The sequence below is a fragment of the Colletes latitarsis genome, chromosome 14 (genome assembly GCF_051014445.1).
Source record: "Colletes latitarsis isolate SP2378_abdomen chromosome 14, iyColLati1, whole genome shotgun sequence".
NCBI lineage: Eukaryota > Metazoa > Arthropoda > Insecta > Hymenoptera > Colletidae > Colletes > Colletes latitarsis.
This window is the reverse complement of record NC_135147.1, coordinates 8,031,340-8,048,890: the sequence shown is the minus strand read 5'-3', so window position 1 is coordinate 8,048,890 and position 17,551 is coordinate 8,031,340. Positions and strand designations below refer to the sequence as shown.

General features: G+C 42.7%; 1 protein-coding gene across 1 annotated transcript; it reads left to right on the top strand.

Annotated features, from left to right (window-relative positions):
- Positions 1–2,424: 2,424 nt before the first annotated feature.
- On the top strand, positions 2,425–15,041 carry LOC143350234 (uncharacterized). Its single transcript, XM_076782185.1, has 3 exons — positions 2,425–2,524; positions 2,582–3,043; positions 14,266–15,041. Exons 1-3 carry the CDS (start codon positions 2,425–2,427, stop codon positions 15,039–15,041), a joined length of 1,338 nt encoding a protein of 445 aa, XP_076638300.1.
- The last annotated feature ends 2,510 nt before the right edge of the window (positions 15,042–17,551 follow it).

The following is a 17,551-nucleotide window of genomic DNA, read 5'->3' as shown; positions in this document are numbered from 1 at the left end:
TGTGGTAGTAAGCGAAGAGCAAACTAGTAAGCAACCAGTAAGTTTGTAAGCAAGTAGTAAGCTAGTAAGCTAGTAAGCAGGCAGTAGGCTAGTAAGACATGCAGTGAGCTAGTAAGCAAGCAGGACGCTAGTAAGGAAGCACTATGCAGATAAGCAAGCTGTGAGAGAGTAAGCTAGTAGTAAGATAGTAAGCAAGCAATGAGCTGGTAAGCGAGCAGGGAGCTAGAAACAAAGCAGTAATCTTGTAAGCATGCAGCATGCTGGTAAAAAAGCAGTTAGCTAGGAAGAAAGTGGTAAGCTAGTAAGCAAGCATTTATCTAGTAAGCTAGCTGTGAGCTAGTAAGCAAGCAGCAAGCTAGTAAGAAAGCAGTTAGCTAGCAAGAAAGCAGTAATGTAGAATGGAAGCAGCTAGCCAGTAGGCAAGCTGTAAGCCAGATAGCAAGGAGCAGGCAATCAAGAAAGCAAGGAGTAACCTAGTAAGCAAGCAGGAAGCTAGTAAGCAAGCAGTAAGCTAGAAAGCAAGCAGTGTGCTGGTAAGCGACCTGGGAGCTAGTATGGAAGCAGTATGCCAGTAAGCATGCATCAAGCTGGTAAGCAAGCAGTAAGCTAGAAAGCATGCAGCTGGCTATTAAGAAAGCATATAGCTATTGAGCAAGAAGTAAGGTAGTAAGCAAGCTGTAAGCTAGTAAGCAACAAGCAAGATAGTAAGCAAGCAGCAAGCTAGTAAGGAAGTAGTTAGCTAGTAAGGACGCAGTATGCCAGTAAGCAAGCAGAAAGCTTATAAGTAAGCAGTAGGCTAGTAATCAAGCAGTAAGCAAGTAAACAAGCAGGAAGCTAGTATGCAAGCACTAAGCTGGTAAGCAAGCAGTAAGCTAGAAAACAAGCAGCTGGCTATTAAGTAAGCAGTTAGCTATTGCGCAAGAAGTAAGCTAGTAAGCAAGCAGTAAGCTAGTAAGCAACAAGCAAGATAGTAAGCAAGCAGCAAGCTAGTAAGGAAGCAGTATGCCTTCATGAATGCAATTAGCTTGTCAGCAGGTAGTATGCTAGTCTGCAAGCAGTAAGCTAGTGAACAAGCTGTAAGTTTGTATGCAAGCAGTAAGCTGGTAAGCAAGCAGTGAGATAGTAAGCGAGCAGAGAGCTAGTAAGGAACAGGATGCTAGTAATCGTGCAGTAAGCTAGTCAGCAACCAGTAAGCTAGTAAGCAAGCAGTAAGCTGGCATGAAAGCAATTAGCTTGTAAGCAAGGACTAAGCTAAAATTCTAACAGCAAACTAGTAAGCAACCAGTAAGCCAGTAAGCAAGCAGTAAGCTGGTAAGAAAGCAGTTAGTTACTAAGCAAGTAGTAAGCTAGTAAGCAAGCTGTAAGCTAGTAAGCTAGCAGTGAGATAGTAAGCAAGGAGGAAGCTAGTAAGGAAGCAGCATGATAGTGAGGAAGCAGCAGGCTAGTAAGAAAACTGTTAGCTAGTAAGAAACCAGTAAGTTAAGAAGGAAGCAGGTAGGTGGTAAGAAAGCAGTTAGGTAGTAAGCAAGCAGTAAGCTGGAATGAAAGCAATTAGCATGTAAGCAAGTAGCAAGCTAGCAAGCAAGCACTAAGCTAGAAAGCAAGCAGCAGGCTAGTAAGAAAGCAGTTAGCTATTAAGCAATCAGTATGCTAGCAAGAAAGCTGTAAGCTAGATAGCAAGCTGTGTGCTAGTAAGCGAGCAGTGAGCTAGTAAGCTAGAGTTATGCTAGTAAGCAAGTAGTAAGCTAGTAAGCAAGCAGTGAGCTAGTAAGCGAGCTGGGAGCTAGTAAGGAAGCAGTAAGCGAGTAAGCTAGCAGTAAGGTTGTAACCAAGCAGTAAGGTAGTAAGCGAGGCGGAAGCTAGTAAGGAAGCAATAAGCTAGTAAGCAACAAGGAAGCTAGTAAGCAAGCAGTGAGCTAGTAAGTGAGGAGGAAGTTAGTAAGGAAGCAGTAAGCGTGAAAGGAAGCAGCTGGCTAGTCTAATAGCAGTTAACCGGTAAGAAAGCAGTATGCTATTGTAGGAGATTTGTATTGAATATTTGTGCCACGCTGTAGTTTTGTTAAATGTTAATTTATGTGCAAAATGTTTGGGAGTGTTTTGTTGGAGAAGGAACGGGTAACCAGGGACAGCGAGAAAACGGGGAGTGGAAAACGAGTGATTGTGAAAGAGAGACGTGATTATAAGTCGTGTTGTCAATTAATTTGATTTGAATTTGTGTTGTTAATTGTTAATTGCTAATTTGTGTGTTCCTAATTTGTTTATTAAAATTATATTCTTTCTATATTTGTTCCTCAAGTATATTCTCTCCGTTAAATCCTACAAATTTGGGGGCTCGTCCAAGTCAATCAAGAAGAAGTATTTGTGAAGGAACGTTTTACATATATATATTTCTTTAAGAATTCTGAAAAGTTAAGTACTTTTAGTATGGAAACTTTAGCTAAAATCGGGAAAATTCAGCACAAAATTAATAACGCATCTGTGGCGAGCATAAAAGCTTTGCACAAATTTATTTTCGAAACTGAAGGTGACCGAGGAAATCGAAAACGCATACGTGATTTTGAAGGCTTTCAATTTCATACAGATTCAGTAGAGCATAAAGCTAAATTAACATATGCTACTGGTTTAAGTTATGGCGATTTGGTATCTTGTTGTAACATCCTAGACCTGGATTATAGAGGATCTCGAGAAGATTTGATTGAGAAAATTTGTTCTGTTTTAATGGATTTACGTTCTCTGTGTTCTACTACAAAAGATGATCCTGAAGACGATGAAATTACTGAAGATGTTCAGGGTGAGAATGTTGAAACATCTATTGTACTTGATGATATAAGTGATAACAATACTACACATTTCTCTTCATTAAATAAACGAGATCACTGTAAATTTCCTATGAGCTATCGTGATGTAGAAGATTGTGTTCGCCAGTTTGATGGTACTGGTGTATATTCTGTAGAAGGATGGATTTCTGATTTTGAAGATGTTGCAATATTGTTTCAATGGTCTGAGTTGGAGAAAGTAATTTTTGCAAAAACGTCTTTGACAGGTATAGTAAAATTATTTATTCAGAGCGAAGGTGTTGTCACGACGTGGAGAAAACTTAAATCTTTACTACGTAATGGGTTTTCACATAAAATTAATAGTGCTGAACTACATGAAATGTTAGTTAAACGAAAAATGAGGAGAGACGAAACTGGTCAAGAATATTTTCTCAAAATGAAAGAATTAGCTTCTTAGGGCAATGTGGAAGATGATGCTCTTATTAAGTACGTTATAGACGGAATACAGGATGATATTAATAATAAACTTGTTTTATTTGGAGCCAAGAAACTGCAGGATTTTAAGAATTGTCTTAAACTTTACGAAACGATTCGGAACGCAAACAGATTACAACAAATAAACGGATATGGACGGCGGAAAGAAGAAAACAAAACAAGAATGGAATCTTCGAAGGTGTATACGTCAAAGAATATTGAAGGAGAAGAGCAGAAGATGGATCTTCGGTGTTACAACTGCGGGGGAAAGGCCATGTATTCAATGATTGTTGTTACAAAGAAATGGGGAGAAAATGTTTTAAATGTCAAAAATTTGGGCATGTAGCAAACGATTGTACCGTTATACGAGAGGGTAAGTCATCTGTGCAGTTACGATGAAATGTTAATTGTATTTTACCGCCCTTTAAAAGTAATATGTTTAAAGATGTTTATATAAATGATATACGTGTAAAAGCATTAATAGATACTGGAAGTCAAGTAACACTAATACGTGAAAATATTTATAACAAATTAAAATCTATTCCTTTATACGATACGCATATACGCTTAACTGGTTTTGGAAAATATGAGACTATACCCTTAGGATATTTACAAACAGTTCTTACGATAGACAACAATGATTTTCCAACTACTGTTTATATTGTCCCAAATATTGTAATGAATATGGATGCAGTAATTGGAACTGATATTTTAAATTTGGCTGAAGTCAAAATAGATAATCAGTGTATAACGATAAGGAAAATTCCTTCGATTATGTTTTTAACGCAAATGAGTTCTACTAAAGAGCAGTTATTAGATGTTAGTCATGTTACTGATGAAAAATTACGCGAAGAATTAGAAAATGTTGTTTTATCGTATGAACCAAAAAAATGTAAGACAACTAACGTACAAATGTGTATAAGATTAAAAGATGACCAACCACTTAGTCAGAAACCACGTAGATTACCTAAACTAGAGGATGAAATTGTTCATAAGCAAGTAGAGGAGTAGATTAAGGATGGAATAGTAGCGCCTGGTACGTCTGAGTATGCAAGTCCTGTAGTTGTTGTGAAAAAGAAAGATGGAAGTCCACGTCTTTGTATTGATTATCGGCGATTGAATAGGATTACGGAAAAAGATAAATTTCCTCTTCCATTAATCGAAGAATTATTAGATAAATTGCAGAACGCTCGAGTGTTTAGTTCTCTTGATTTAAAAAATGGATTTTTCCACACGTCAGTAGAGAAAGAGAGTAGGAAATACACTGCATTTGTTACACAAAATGGACAATATGAATTTATTAAAATGCCATTTGGATTGTGTAACGCTCCTTCGGTTTTTCAGAGATTTATAAATTGTGTATTTCGGGATTTAATTAATCAAGATATTGTTTTACTGTATTTGGATAATGTTATTATTTTAGCTTCAGATGACAAAGAGAATTTATCACGTTTAAAATTAGTTCTTCAAGTTGCTAGTGACTATGGATTGCAAATAAATTTCAAAAAATGTAAATTTATGAAAAGACGTATTGAATTTTTGGGTCATATTGTAGAAGCAGGGAAAATTTATCCATCAGAGGAGAAAATGAAGGCTGTATTTACTTTTCCAGAGCCAAAAAAGATAAAAGATGTCCAATGTTTCTTGGGATTATCTGGTTATTTTCGTAAATTTATTATGAATTATTCACTAATAGCAAAGCCATTAAGTGATTTGTTAGGAAAAGACAGGACATTTCAATTTACCGATAATGAAAGAAAGGCATTTTTGGAATTAAAACAGATTTTGACACAATGTCCTGTGTTGCATATATATAATTTGAATTTTGAAACAGAATTGCATACTGATGCGTGTAAAGATGGATATGGTGCTGTATTAATGCAAAAATCGCCTGACGACGGACAATTTCATCCTGTATATTATATGAGTAGAAAGACTAAATGTGAGGAACGGAATTATTGTAGTTATGAACTTGAAACTCTTGCTATCGTTAGGGCACTCGAAAAATTTCGTGTATATTTATTAGGAATTTCTTTTACCATAGTTACTGACTCTGCTGCTTTTAAATTAACGATAAATAAGAAAAAATTTGTTCCGCGTATTGCTCGATGGGTTCTTTCTCCAGAAGATTATGACTATAAGATTATACATAGATCAGGCACACGTATTAAACACGTAGATGCTTTAAGTAGATATCCAGTTTTTCAAATTACTAAAGATCCTCTATATGTTAAAATACAAAAGTTTCAGGAAAATGATCGAGAGATTAAAGCTATTATGGAAATTTTAATAGATCATCCTTATGATAATTACTGTATACACAACAATTTGTTATATAAATTTGTGGATGGCCGAGAATTATTGGTCGTACCAAAATTGTTGGAAGGCGAAATAATTCAATTAGCAAAGAAAATTACGAGGAAAGTATCTAGGTCCATATCGCATTACAAAAGTTAAATGTAACGACATGTATGATGGAGAAAAAGTAGGTTTCCATGAGAGTCCTTCGGCAACATCAACATGTGCAGAATACATGAAACCATGACTTATTTTGTAAACCTCATCGGGCGCGGATGAATGTCAAAATGGCCGGGAAGGATTAAATCCTAAATATAAGATATATTCATCCGAGGCGGATGAAGGTCAGTATGGCCGAATGTAGGAGATTTGTATTGAATATTTGTGCCACGCTGTAGTTTTGTTTAATGTTAATTTATGCGCAAAAGGTTTGGGAGTGTTTTGTTCGAGAACGAATGAGTAAGCAGGGACAGCGAGAAAACGAGTGATTGTGAAAGAGCCACGTGATTATAAGTTGTGTTGCCAATTAATGTGATTTGAATTTGTGTTGTTAATCGTTAATTGCTAATTTGTGTGTACCTAATTTGTTTAATAAAATAATATTCTTTGTATATTTGTTCCTCAAATATATTCTCTCCGTTAAATCCTACACTAGTAAGCAAGCAGTAAGCTAGAAAGCAAGCAGCAAGCTAGTAAGCAAGCAGTAAGCTAGTAACCAAGCAATAACCTAGTAAGCAAGCAGTGGGCTAGTAAGAAAGTAGGAAACTTGTAAGCAAACAGTGAGCTAGTGAGCGTGCAGGAAGCTAGTAAGGAAGCAGTATGCTAGTAAGCAATCAGTAAGCTAGTAAGCAACAAGTAAGCTAGTAAGCAAGCAGCAAGCTAATAAGCAAGCAGTATGCTGGTATGAAAGCAGTAATCTAGTAAGCAAGCAGCAAGCTCGTAATCAAGCAACGGGCTAGTAAGGAAGCAGTAAGCTACTAAGCAACCACAAAGCAAGTAAGCAAGCTGTAAGCTGGTAAGAAAGCAGGTAGCTAGTAAGGGAGTAGTAAGCTAGTAAGCCTGAAGTAAGTTAGTATGCAAGCAGTAAGCTAGTAAGCCAGCAGGAAGCTAGTAAGGAAGCAGTATGCTAGTAAGCATGCAGTAAGCTAGCAGGCAAATAATGACCTAATATGCAAGCAGTAAGCTGTCATGAAAGCAACTAGATTGCTGGCAAACAGTAATCTATTAAGCAACCAATTAGCAAGTAAGCTTGCTGTGAGCTAGTAAGCAAGGAGGAAGCTAGTAAGAAAGGTGAATGCTACTAATCAAGCAGTAAGCTAGTATGCAAGCAGTTAGTCAGTAAGGGAGCAAGGAGCTAGTAAGGAAGCAGTAACCTAGAAAGCAAGCAGCAGGCTAGTGTGCATGCAGTAATCGAGTATGATAGCAGTAAGCTAGTAGGCAAGCCGTGAGCTAGTACGCGAGCAGGAGTCTAGTAAGCAAGCCATAAGCTAGAAAGCAAGCATAAAGATAATATGCAAGCACTGAGCTTGAAAGCAACAAGAAGGCAAGTATCAAAGCAGTTAGCTATTAAGCAAGCAGTATGGTAGCAAGCAAGCAGTAAGCTAGATAGCAAGCAGTGTGCAAGTAAGCGTGCAGTCAGCTAGAAAGCGTGCAGGGAGCTAGTAAGCAAGCAGTAAGCTCGTAAGCAAGCAGTGTGCTAGTAAGCGAGGAGGAAGGTAGTAAGGAAGCAGTATGCAGGTAAGCAGCCAGTAACCTAGTAAGTAACCAGTAAACTAGTAAGCCAGCAGCAGTCTAGCAAGAATGCAAGTAGCCAGTAAGAAAGCAGTATGCTAGTAAGCAAGCAGTAAGCTTGAAAGCACGCAGTAAGCTAGTAAGGTTAGCAAGCAGTAAGCTAGAAAGCTATTTCTAACTTACTGCCTTGTTACTAACTTTATGTTTTCTTACTAGCTCACGGCTTGCTTACTAGCTTACTGCTTGCTTACATGCTTACTGCTTGATTACTACCTAACTGCTTGCTTACAATCTTACTGCTTTTTGACTAGCGTACTTCTTGCTTACTAGCATACAGTTTGCTTACTTGTTCACTGCTTGATAACTAGATTGCTGCATTGTTACTAACTAAATACTTTCTCACAAGCTCACTGCTTGCTTACTAACTTACTGCTTTCTTACTATCTTACTGCATCGTTACTATCCGAATGCTTCCTTACTGGCTTCCTGCTCGCTTACTAGCTCAATGCTTGCTTACTAGCTTCCACCTCGCTTACTAGCATCACTGCTTCCTTACTAGCTTCCTGCCCGCTTACTAACTCACTGCTTGCTTACTATCATACGGCTTGCTTACTAGCTGACTGCTTGCTTACAACCATACTGCTTGTTTACTAGCTTACTGCTTGCTTACGTGCTTACTGCTTGCTTACAAGCTTACTGGTTACTTACCAGCTTACTGCTTGCTTACAAGCTTACTGGTTACTTACCAGCTTACTGCATGCTTTCCAGAATAATGCTTGCTTACTAGCTTGCTGCTTGCTTCTAGCATACTGCGTGCTTACTAGCATGCTGCTTCCTTACTAGCATGCTGCTTCCTTACTAGCTTACAGCTTGCTTACTAGCCTGCTGCTCGCTTCCTAGCTTACTGCTTGCAAACTTGCACACTGCTTTCTTACTAGCTAACTGCTTTCTGATTATCCAGCTGCTTGCTTACAACCTTACCCCTTGCTTACTAGCTTACTGCTTGCTTGCTACCTAACTGCTTTCTTTCTACATTCCTGCTTTCTTCCAAACTTAAAGCTTTCTTAGAAACTTACTGCTCTCTTGCTAGCCGAATGCTTCCGTACTATCTTACTGGTTGCTTACTAGCTTGCTGCTTGCTTACTAGCATAACGTTTCCTTATTAGCTCGCTCCTAGCTTATTAGCTCACTGGTTGCTTACTTCCTTACTGGTTGCTTACTAGGCTAGGGCTTGCTTACTATCAAACTGCTTCCTTACTAGCTTCCTCCTCGCTTACTAGACCACTGCATGCTTACTAGCTCACTGCATGCTTACTAGCTTACTGCTTGCTTGCTAGATTACTGCTTGCATACTAGTTTGCTGCTTCCATATTAACTTACTGCTTCCTTACTAGCTCACTGCTTCCTTACTAGCTTCCTGCTCCCTTACTAGCTTACTTCTTGGTTATTAGCTTGCTGCTTGCTTTCCTGATTACTGTTTGCTTACTAGCATACTGCATCCTTACTAATTTCCTGCGTGATTACTAGCTCACTGCTTGCTTACTAGATTACTGCTTGCTTACTAGCTCACTGCTTGTTTAGTAGATTACTGCTTGCTTACCAGCTTACTGCTTGCTTACAAGCTTACAGCTTGCTTACTGGCTTACAGCTTGCTTACTACCTAACTGCTTTCCACCTACATTCCTGCTTCCTTCTTAACTTACTGCTTTCTTACTAGCCTGCTGCTTGCTTACTAGCTTCCTGTTGCTTACTAGATGATTTACACATAGCATTAGCAAACACATATTAGCATTACTAATGACATACACTGCCTGCTTGCCAGCCTACTGCAGCTTACAAGCTTACTGCTTGCTTATTAGCTTACTGGTTGCTTACTAGCTTACTGCTTGCTTACCAGTATACTGCTTTGTTACTAAGTTACTGCTTGCTTATTAGCTAACAGCATTCCTGCCATCCTGCTGCTTGATCTCCAGCATAATGCTTGCTTACTACCTTCCTGCCCGCTTATTGGCTCAATGTATGCTTACTAGATTACTGCTTGCTTACTATGTTACAGTTAGCTTACTCGTTTACTGCTTGCATACTAGTATACTGCTTCCTTACTAGCTCCCTGCTCGCTTGCTAGCACACTGCTTCCTTACTAGCTTACTACTTGCTTACTAGTTTACTGCTTGCTTACCTGCTTACTGCTTGCTTACTAGCAAGGCTGCTTTGTTACTAACTAAATGCTTTCTCACTAGCTCACTGCTTGCTTACTAACTTCCTGCTTTCTTACTAACTTACTGCATCCTTTCTATTTGAATGCTTCCTTACTGGCTTCATGCTCGCTTACTAGCTCAATGCTTGCTTACTAGCTTACTGCTTGATAACAAGCTTACTGCATCCTTACTAGCGGAATGCTTCCTTACAAGGTCACTGCTTGCTTACCTTCTTACTACTTGCTTACTAGGTTGCTGCTTTGTTACTAACTAAATGCTTCCTGACTAACTCACTGCTTGCTTACTGACATACTGCTTTCTTACAAACTTACTGCATCCTTACTAGCGGAATGCTTCCTTACTAGCTTCCTGCTTGCTTACAAGATTTCTGCTTTGTTACTAACTTACTGCTTTGTTACTAACTTACTATTTTCTTACTAGCTCACGGCTTGCATACCAGCTTACTGCTTGTTTACAAGTAGGTGAGAAAGGGGAGTTCTGGACAGTGGGCTCCGAGGGGGGTGGGGGGAGAGGGGCGATGCGGGTGAGGGGTGGGGGGGCCTGCGCGTCGTAGTGGTGGGCCCATAGTGGGTCCGTCGGGAGGGGGGCCGACAGTCGGAGTGGGGGGTCGGTAACTATTACCGACAGTCGATAATTGGTATCTACGGTCGGTAATTGGTATCTATGTTTGGTAATTAGTATCTGTGGTCGGTAATTAGTATCAACGATCGATAATTGGCATTAACGGCTGGTAATTAGCAGATATTAGAAAATGAAAGATGGTAATTGCCTGTGTTTAAATATCGCGTTAATTCGACAATCGAAAAACGTCGGTTAAACCGTCGCGTGATCGAGAGAAAAACGCGCCATTTCTTGTACGGTGTTGTTCCTCGTTTACGCGACATTCCAGAGGCTTCTCTGAGGCGTAATACGTTCCAGGAACAATACCGCATAGAAAAACTCCGTATTTACATTCGATAACAGTTCCGCGATCGGCCCAGTAACGGTTCCTATAGAACAGGTGTTACTATGCCGAAACGAAGAGAGGATTCAAAATTAATAAGAGACAGACAGCTTAGACCAGACAGCGCCACGAGGTGAAAATTTCCCCTCCCTCGTGGCCATGGTTAAGCAGGTATGTCTCAGGTGGGCTCGCGATTTGGTTCTCGACGAGAGCGGACCTCATCGTCGACCTCGTCTGAAGTCGAAGACCGATTCTTGACAAGTTAGTTTTGTCTAACTTGTCGTAGAATTATGTGAACAAAGTTGCTCGGAATTGCGACTGCAGCGGATTTAAATAATCCTGTCCTTGAGTCGAAATATTCCGGCCATACGTTCACATGCAGAAATCGGTTACCGCGACGAACGAACCATTTTGGAAAGAAACAAAATCCAACTGATTTTCTTTCCACTTCGCTCAAAAAGCAACCGATGGCTGAAAAGTACCAAATTTACACTTTTATAGTGATTGGTTACCGCCATCGGTGCTGAATAAACACGTATTGCAGTAATTAGTGATCGTGTAGAAGTGGAAATGAATAAAATCAGCGTAATTATCTTTCCAAAGCTTTAACCCGCAATCGGTGGCTGAGCATAATCAAATTTACACTTAAATAGTGCTTGATTATCGCCACCGTTGCGACGAGGAACACGGATTGCTGTAATCAGTGGTCGTGTTCGGGAACCGAGAGAATTTCTTGATTCTCTGCTTGGCTATTGCACGGTTCAAAAACCCAATCTATAGGGCAACTTTGTTGCATACTCCCTGGGTTGGGTTCGTCGTTTTCTAGGGTCGAAACAAAAGTTTGGGATAACACCCGATAGGGGCCTTATTGGCATTCCCTGAGTAAATGTCTCGGCTGGTTTCGACCTGCTCGAGCGTGGGTTCCAGATCGTCAGTGGATACGGACACTCGACGTAGAACTACGTTCAAAGGGCACCGTGGTGTTAGACCCTTAATAATCAGTCGCCTTTGCGCAGTTAAGGCTCTGCATCACACCGGTCCCGTACGGACCAGGGAACAGCGAGGGACCGCGGAGTTGACAACCTTTGGAGCCTTACAACCTCCACTTGTTGTCCTCTCCTGCAAAAACCAAGCCTGCAGCAGTGGGAAGATCGAGATTAAAATCTCGTCTTCCCCATCTGCAATTCAACGTTTCCAAAATCTGAAACGTTGAAATAATAATACAGACCACTAACACAGTTGTGTAACGCTGTGTAAGAATCCCGCTCCTGTTTACCGTGAACGGAAGAAGGAGCGTATGGATTAGAGCGAGTCAGACAACGCACCGAGCGTTGTCAGGTATTAACCGCCGGATTTCGGTATTTCTTTTTGATTACAAAAGACCGAGACAAGAGCCCTAGGGGCCGACGGCGGCGCAGGTTTTTTTCCGAGCCTTCAGCAAGGGTTTTTCCTGCATTTTTTATACAAACTGTATCATTTTCATTGTTCGTTTTTTAATTTCCTTCCTTTTTGTTTATTTCGAATTTTATTTTTTGTTTAAATAAACGGCCTGTGTCCAATGGACCAGGCGATGGAAATTTTTATATGTACAATTCACTTTCCCACACAATTCCAATCCCTCGAAATTCGGACTCCCCGTTAAAGGGTGAGAGATCAGGTCAGGGGAGAAAACCCCCCAAAGACCGACACGCACCTATTTTAACAGCCTGGTATCGATAAAAAGGGAAGGGGAGATAAATTAGATGCATCTGGTAAAAAGAAGTGGTAATTATCAAAGGTAATTATCAGAGGTCGATAAAGAGTAGGTGGGGAAAGAAATTAGACGTCTTTTGACTATTTCGAGAAAGTGATATATTTAATTTTTTTATCACAATTCAGTGCATGTATAAATTGTGTAATTTTATTCCACAAAAATTAGATACGTAATTATCAAAGGTAATTATCAGAGGTCGATAAAGAGTAGGTGGGGAAAGAAATTAGACGCCTTTTGTTTATTTCGAAAAAGTAATATATTTAATTTTTTATCACAATTCAGTGCAAGTATAAACTGTGTAATTTTATTCAACAAAAATTAGATGCAGTTTTTATTTTTAATTATTAATAGCATCATATAAAATGTTATCCAGCGCATATGCCAACAGCTCGCAATCTACAGGCGAATTTTTGTCGTAATATTCACGAAGGATTTTGTCTGCATCACGTTTACGTATAATACTATTGCGTTTTAAAATATTTGTAAATTCTTGGTATTTCTCACCAACATAGTGCGTATTTTGGCATAGTCACGAATATGCATGCTCGATGCACTGTTTCAGTTCGAATAAAAATAATAGAGTTGTCGGTTTCATATACATGCAAGCATCATGCAATTTCACTTGTACAATGTTCATATTACGCATTGCAACAACCGTAAGCACCAAATCACAAATTGATAACGATGTTGGAGAAGGAGCTGATAGCACATGTTGTTTGATATTCTCGCGTTTCTGAATAAACACCATCCATGTTGAGTAAGACAGCAACAATTTATTTCCTCGAGTATCGCCAAGTATAATTTCCACGGTGGATACAGGTCCTACACCGATTGCAATAACCAAATACTTGTATGCTGTGGATGTGAGGGCAAACCTCCTTCCCAGTATATGAGGCGTTGAATGCTGTTTCTTGCTATTGTTACATGTAGAAAAGTAAATAAAGAATAAAAGGTAAGTAATGACAATAAGTAATGACGATAAGAAAAAATGGATAAGAAAAAATGGTGATAGTAATACTTACTCATTACTTGTGCATGCTGTATCGCAAGGAATGCAATAATTCATTTTTTCAGAAAAAATTTGAACGTAGAATTCAATAGATAATGTTTCACGACGATACTATCAAACGAGTGTGAATATTGTGCAGCACTTAAATGCAACGTTGCATCATATGTATCAGGGGAAGCGGGTGGCGCGTAGTGGGGGGAGGAATTCTCTATATCACATGTTCTTCTGCGAAAAGTGCAACTTTTGCAAAAATGTCTTTTAGATTACCTTGAGCACGTCTAAACATGCAACTTCTGCAAAGCGTATAACATTACATTCGCAGAATGATGCAACCAAATAATATTCTTCGCGACATACATCATTCTTTTACGTTCACACTATACCCAATAATTTTTATGGGATCCACGAATTGTGCGAGTTATTGAGCCCCAACCATTTTACATAGACATTGTTCATCTTCTTATTTTGTGCCGCATATTCTTCTTCTGCGAAAAGCGCAACGTTTTTTTTTTGCAAAGTGTTTTAGATTACACTGAACATATGCAAAAACGTATACAATGCATTTGTGGACGAACACATGCAAACAAAAACACAACCTCTGCAAAAGGTATAACATTGCATTTGCGGACACAGATTTCTATAATATATCGCGAGCATCACCGACAGCATCATCGGGAACGGTGATTTTTTGTAATATATCGTGTGCATCACTATACACATTAACACAAAAGACGACAGTATGGATCATCAAGAGCAGGAGCTGTATGAGCAAGCTGTTCAATTAGGGACGGTGGAAGAATACAATTTATGGGAACATCGACTTGGCGACTATCTCAATTCGTTGGAGGAACGAAGCCGAATCAAGAGACTGCGACTCTCAATCGGCGAAAAACAATCATTGATTGCCCGTATCGCTAGATTAGAAAGTCTAAAAGATTCGACACGCAATCGATTTGTACATGTGGGTGCTGGACATAGTGCAAGACTCAGATGGCATGAAATTGATACAGCTTTCGTTAACCGTATATTGACCGGTGCGGTGATAAATTCTAACCACATAGAGCCTCGCAATTTTCTCGAAGATGCGAGAGATATTGTAGTCGATCATGTGCGGAACATTGTGCTGAAACATGATAGTGTAAAAATAAATGCTATACTTGACGGTAAATTTGTGGCTGGTAACAAATGTGCAAACAAGAGTGTTAACACGAAAAACTGTGAACTTTTTCGCTTGTCTGACCTACGCGAATGGTATGATTTGCGCGTCATCGAACCCATTCTAGCATCCTTAGACGAGTTTCAGGAGCGCGACAGTGGGTGGGCGCTGTCGCGTATACTGAATTCAATTGTTAATGTAAATAAATATATGCCGATGCATGCAGGATGTGTCATACAATTACCGCGAGAGATACGACTAAAGAAAGCGGTAATCAATGTAAGCTCAACGGACAATGCATGTTTTGCGTGGTCGGTGGTGGCCGCTCTGTATCCAGCCGAAAGTCACGTATCTCTGGCATCGTCATATCCTCATTATACAACAGTGTTGAATATCCAGGATATTGAATTTCCAATGACATTGAACCAAATTAAAAAGTTTGAACATATCAACAACATCTCCATCAATGTCTATACCATTGAGAATAAGAAGGTGTTACCAATACGAGTCACTGATAAGAAGATGGAGAGGCATGTCAATTTTTTGTATTTAGAAGGAGCAAACGACGTGGGACATTTCGCATGGATTAAGAACTTATCTCGCCTCGTATGCACCCAATTGAGTAAACATAATGGTAGGAAATACTTTTCTGATAGATATGTATATAATAAATCTTTTTAAATATTTTATGTTAGATAAAAATTATGCCTGTTATTGCAGCTGTTTACACTACTTTAGCTCGAATGAGAAGCTGGAAGCTCACACCATGGATTGTGAGAAGATGAATGATTGCGCAATCATATTGCCAAATTATGATGGCAGTAAGTGGCTTAGCTTCAGCAACTATAACAGGAAAGAGCGTGTTCCGTTTATCGTGTATGCCGATCTGGAATGCATCTTTTTTTTTTTTTTTTTTTTTGTCGTGGGGAAAATCTTCGAAAGACTCCCTCCCACCTCTTTGGGAAGAGGTGGGAGGGTTGTGTGGGATTCCCCGCGCCCGTAGAACGACGGCCGCGGGACCTACCCACTAAAAACCCCACGGTGACCCTTCCGCACGATTTGGGAGGATACCGGGAATCGCTCGAAGCATTCTTCCGGTATCCTCCCAGTGCCCGCGCTTTGCGCCCATCCCCGGGGGGGACAAACGGTCCCCCCGGTAGACACACTGTCTCATAGCGGCAGGACGGGGCCACTCCATCCCGCCGCCATCCGTCCCGGGGCCGCATTTAGTGGCGGGCTGCGAGCCCCAACTCGCAACCGCCTGCGACCCCGTTTCTACCCCTCGGCGGCCGGGAGCTGATGGCCGCTCCAGGCCACCGAGGGTGCCTCCCCGTGGGCCGGACCCACTCGGTCCGACCCATCGCCGCCTGGCGGGAGGAGGCTCCCCTCAGGGCCCCCCTCCCAGCCAGGGTCATCCGCCGCGCAAAGGCATCTGGAATGCATCTTGGAGAAAACGGATACTGATCGAGAAGCGTCAAGATACATGTACCAGCATCATCAAGTATTTAGCGTGGGATATTATGTGCGGTGCTCGTACGACGACTCGTTATCTACGTTTCAATGTCGTCGCCATCCCGATTGCGTATCATGGTTTGTGAGACAACTTCAAGATTTGTCACATCGTGTAAAGTCCATCTTATCGACCAATGTACCCATGGAAAATTTATCAGCTGAACAATTACGAAATTTTAATACGGCAACACACTTTTTTTTTTTTTTTTTTTTTTTTTGTCGTGGGGAAAATCTTCGAAAGACTCCCTCCCACCTCCTTGGGGAGAGGTGGGAGGGGTGTGTGGGATTCCCCGCGCCCGTACAACGACAGGCGCGGGACCTACCCACTAAAAACCCCACGGTGACCCTTCGGCACGCTTTGGGAGGATACCGGGAATCGCTCGAAGCATTCTTCCGGTATCCTCCTCGTGCCCGCGCTTTCGCGCCCATCCCCCGGGGGGACAATCGGTCCCCCCAGTAGACACACTGCCTCATAGCGGCGGGACGGGGCCACTCCATCCCGCCGCTATCCGTCCCGGGGCCGCGTTTAGTGGCGGCTGCGAGCCCCAACTCGCAACCGCCCGCGACCCCGTTTCCACCTCTCGGCGGCCGGGCGTTCATGGCCGCACCAGACCGCCGAGGGTGCCTCCCCTTGCGTCGGACCGGTAGGGGGAGGCACTCCTACCCCCAACCGGTCCGACCCGGCGCCGCCTGGCGGGAGGAGGGTCCCCTCAGGACCCCCCTCCCAGCCTAGGTCATCCGCCACGCCGAGGCGGCCGCCCGCGACGCCTCGCGACCGGGCGACGACCTCGGGCCACCGCACGAGCGCGAGCTTCAGCGCGCCGCTGAAGCTCGCGCTCCCTCCCCGCGGCCTCCTTCTGCAACATTACGTTCTCGCAGAAGGAGGCCACGGCCCTCCACTTCTCCTCGCTGCCGAGCATGGCGCGCACCACGCCCGGCAGCGAGACATCCCGCCCGACGACGCCGACCAGGACACGGCGCTCCCCCTCCCACGCGGGGCATACCTCCAGGGTACGATCCGCCGTGTCCTGCTCAGCGTCGCAGTGGCAGCAACGCGCCGTCGGCTCCTTCCCTATCCGGCACAGGTATCTTCCGAAGCTGCCATGCCCGGAAAATACCTGTGCCAGCCGGTAGGTGAGGCTGCCATGGCCTCTGTCCAGCCACTCCTTCAGGAGTGGCCGAACAGCCCCGACAGTCCGGTGCCCCGCGGTTGGCAGAGCCAGCCGCTACTGCCACGCGAGCAACACGGACTGCCGGGCCTGGCGCTTCAAATCGCCCCAAGCAGGTTCCTGCCCGCCCGGGACCGCCCCCACCCCCGCGCGACGGTCGACGCGGTGCCGGTACATCACCGCGTGCGACCGCGCGAGCAGGTCCATGGGCGGCATCCCCGCTAGAACCGTCGCCGCCTCATGTGACATGGTCCGATACCCGCGGACGACCCTGAGCGCCATGCGCCTCTGCACCCGACGCAGCATAGTCATGCTGCGCCGGGAGGCAGCCAGGTCGTCCGCCCAGACGGGGGCCCCGTATAGGGCCACCGACTGGACCATTGCCACATAGAGGCGACGAACTCGGCCCGCCGGGCCCCCCAGGTTGGGCAGGATCCGGCCCAGAGCCGCAACCATCCTTTCCAACCGGGGGACCAGGCAGCGGAAATGCTCCTCGAAACGCCAGTGGCT

Excerpts from the sequence above, each read along its gene's own strand:
- LOC143350234 (XM_076782185.1), top strand. The coding sequence starts at position 2,425 with ATGGAAACTTTAGCTAAAATCGGGAAAATTCAGCACAAAATTAATAAC. Across the intron at positions 2,525-2,581 it reads ATTTATTTTCGAAACTGAAG|ATTCAGTAGAGCATAAAGCT; the intron begins GTGACCGAGGAA and ends AATTTCATACAG. Across the intron at positions 3,044-14,265 it reads TGCAAAAACGTCTTTGACAG|AGCCTCGCAATTTTCTCGAA; the intron begins GTATAGTAAAAT and ends CTAACCACATAG.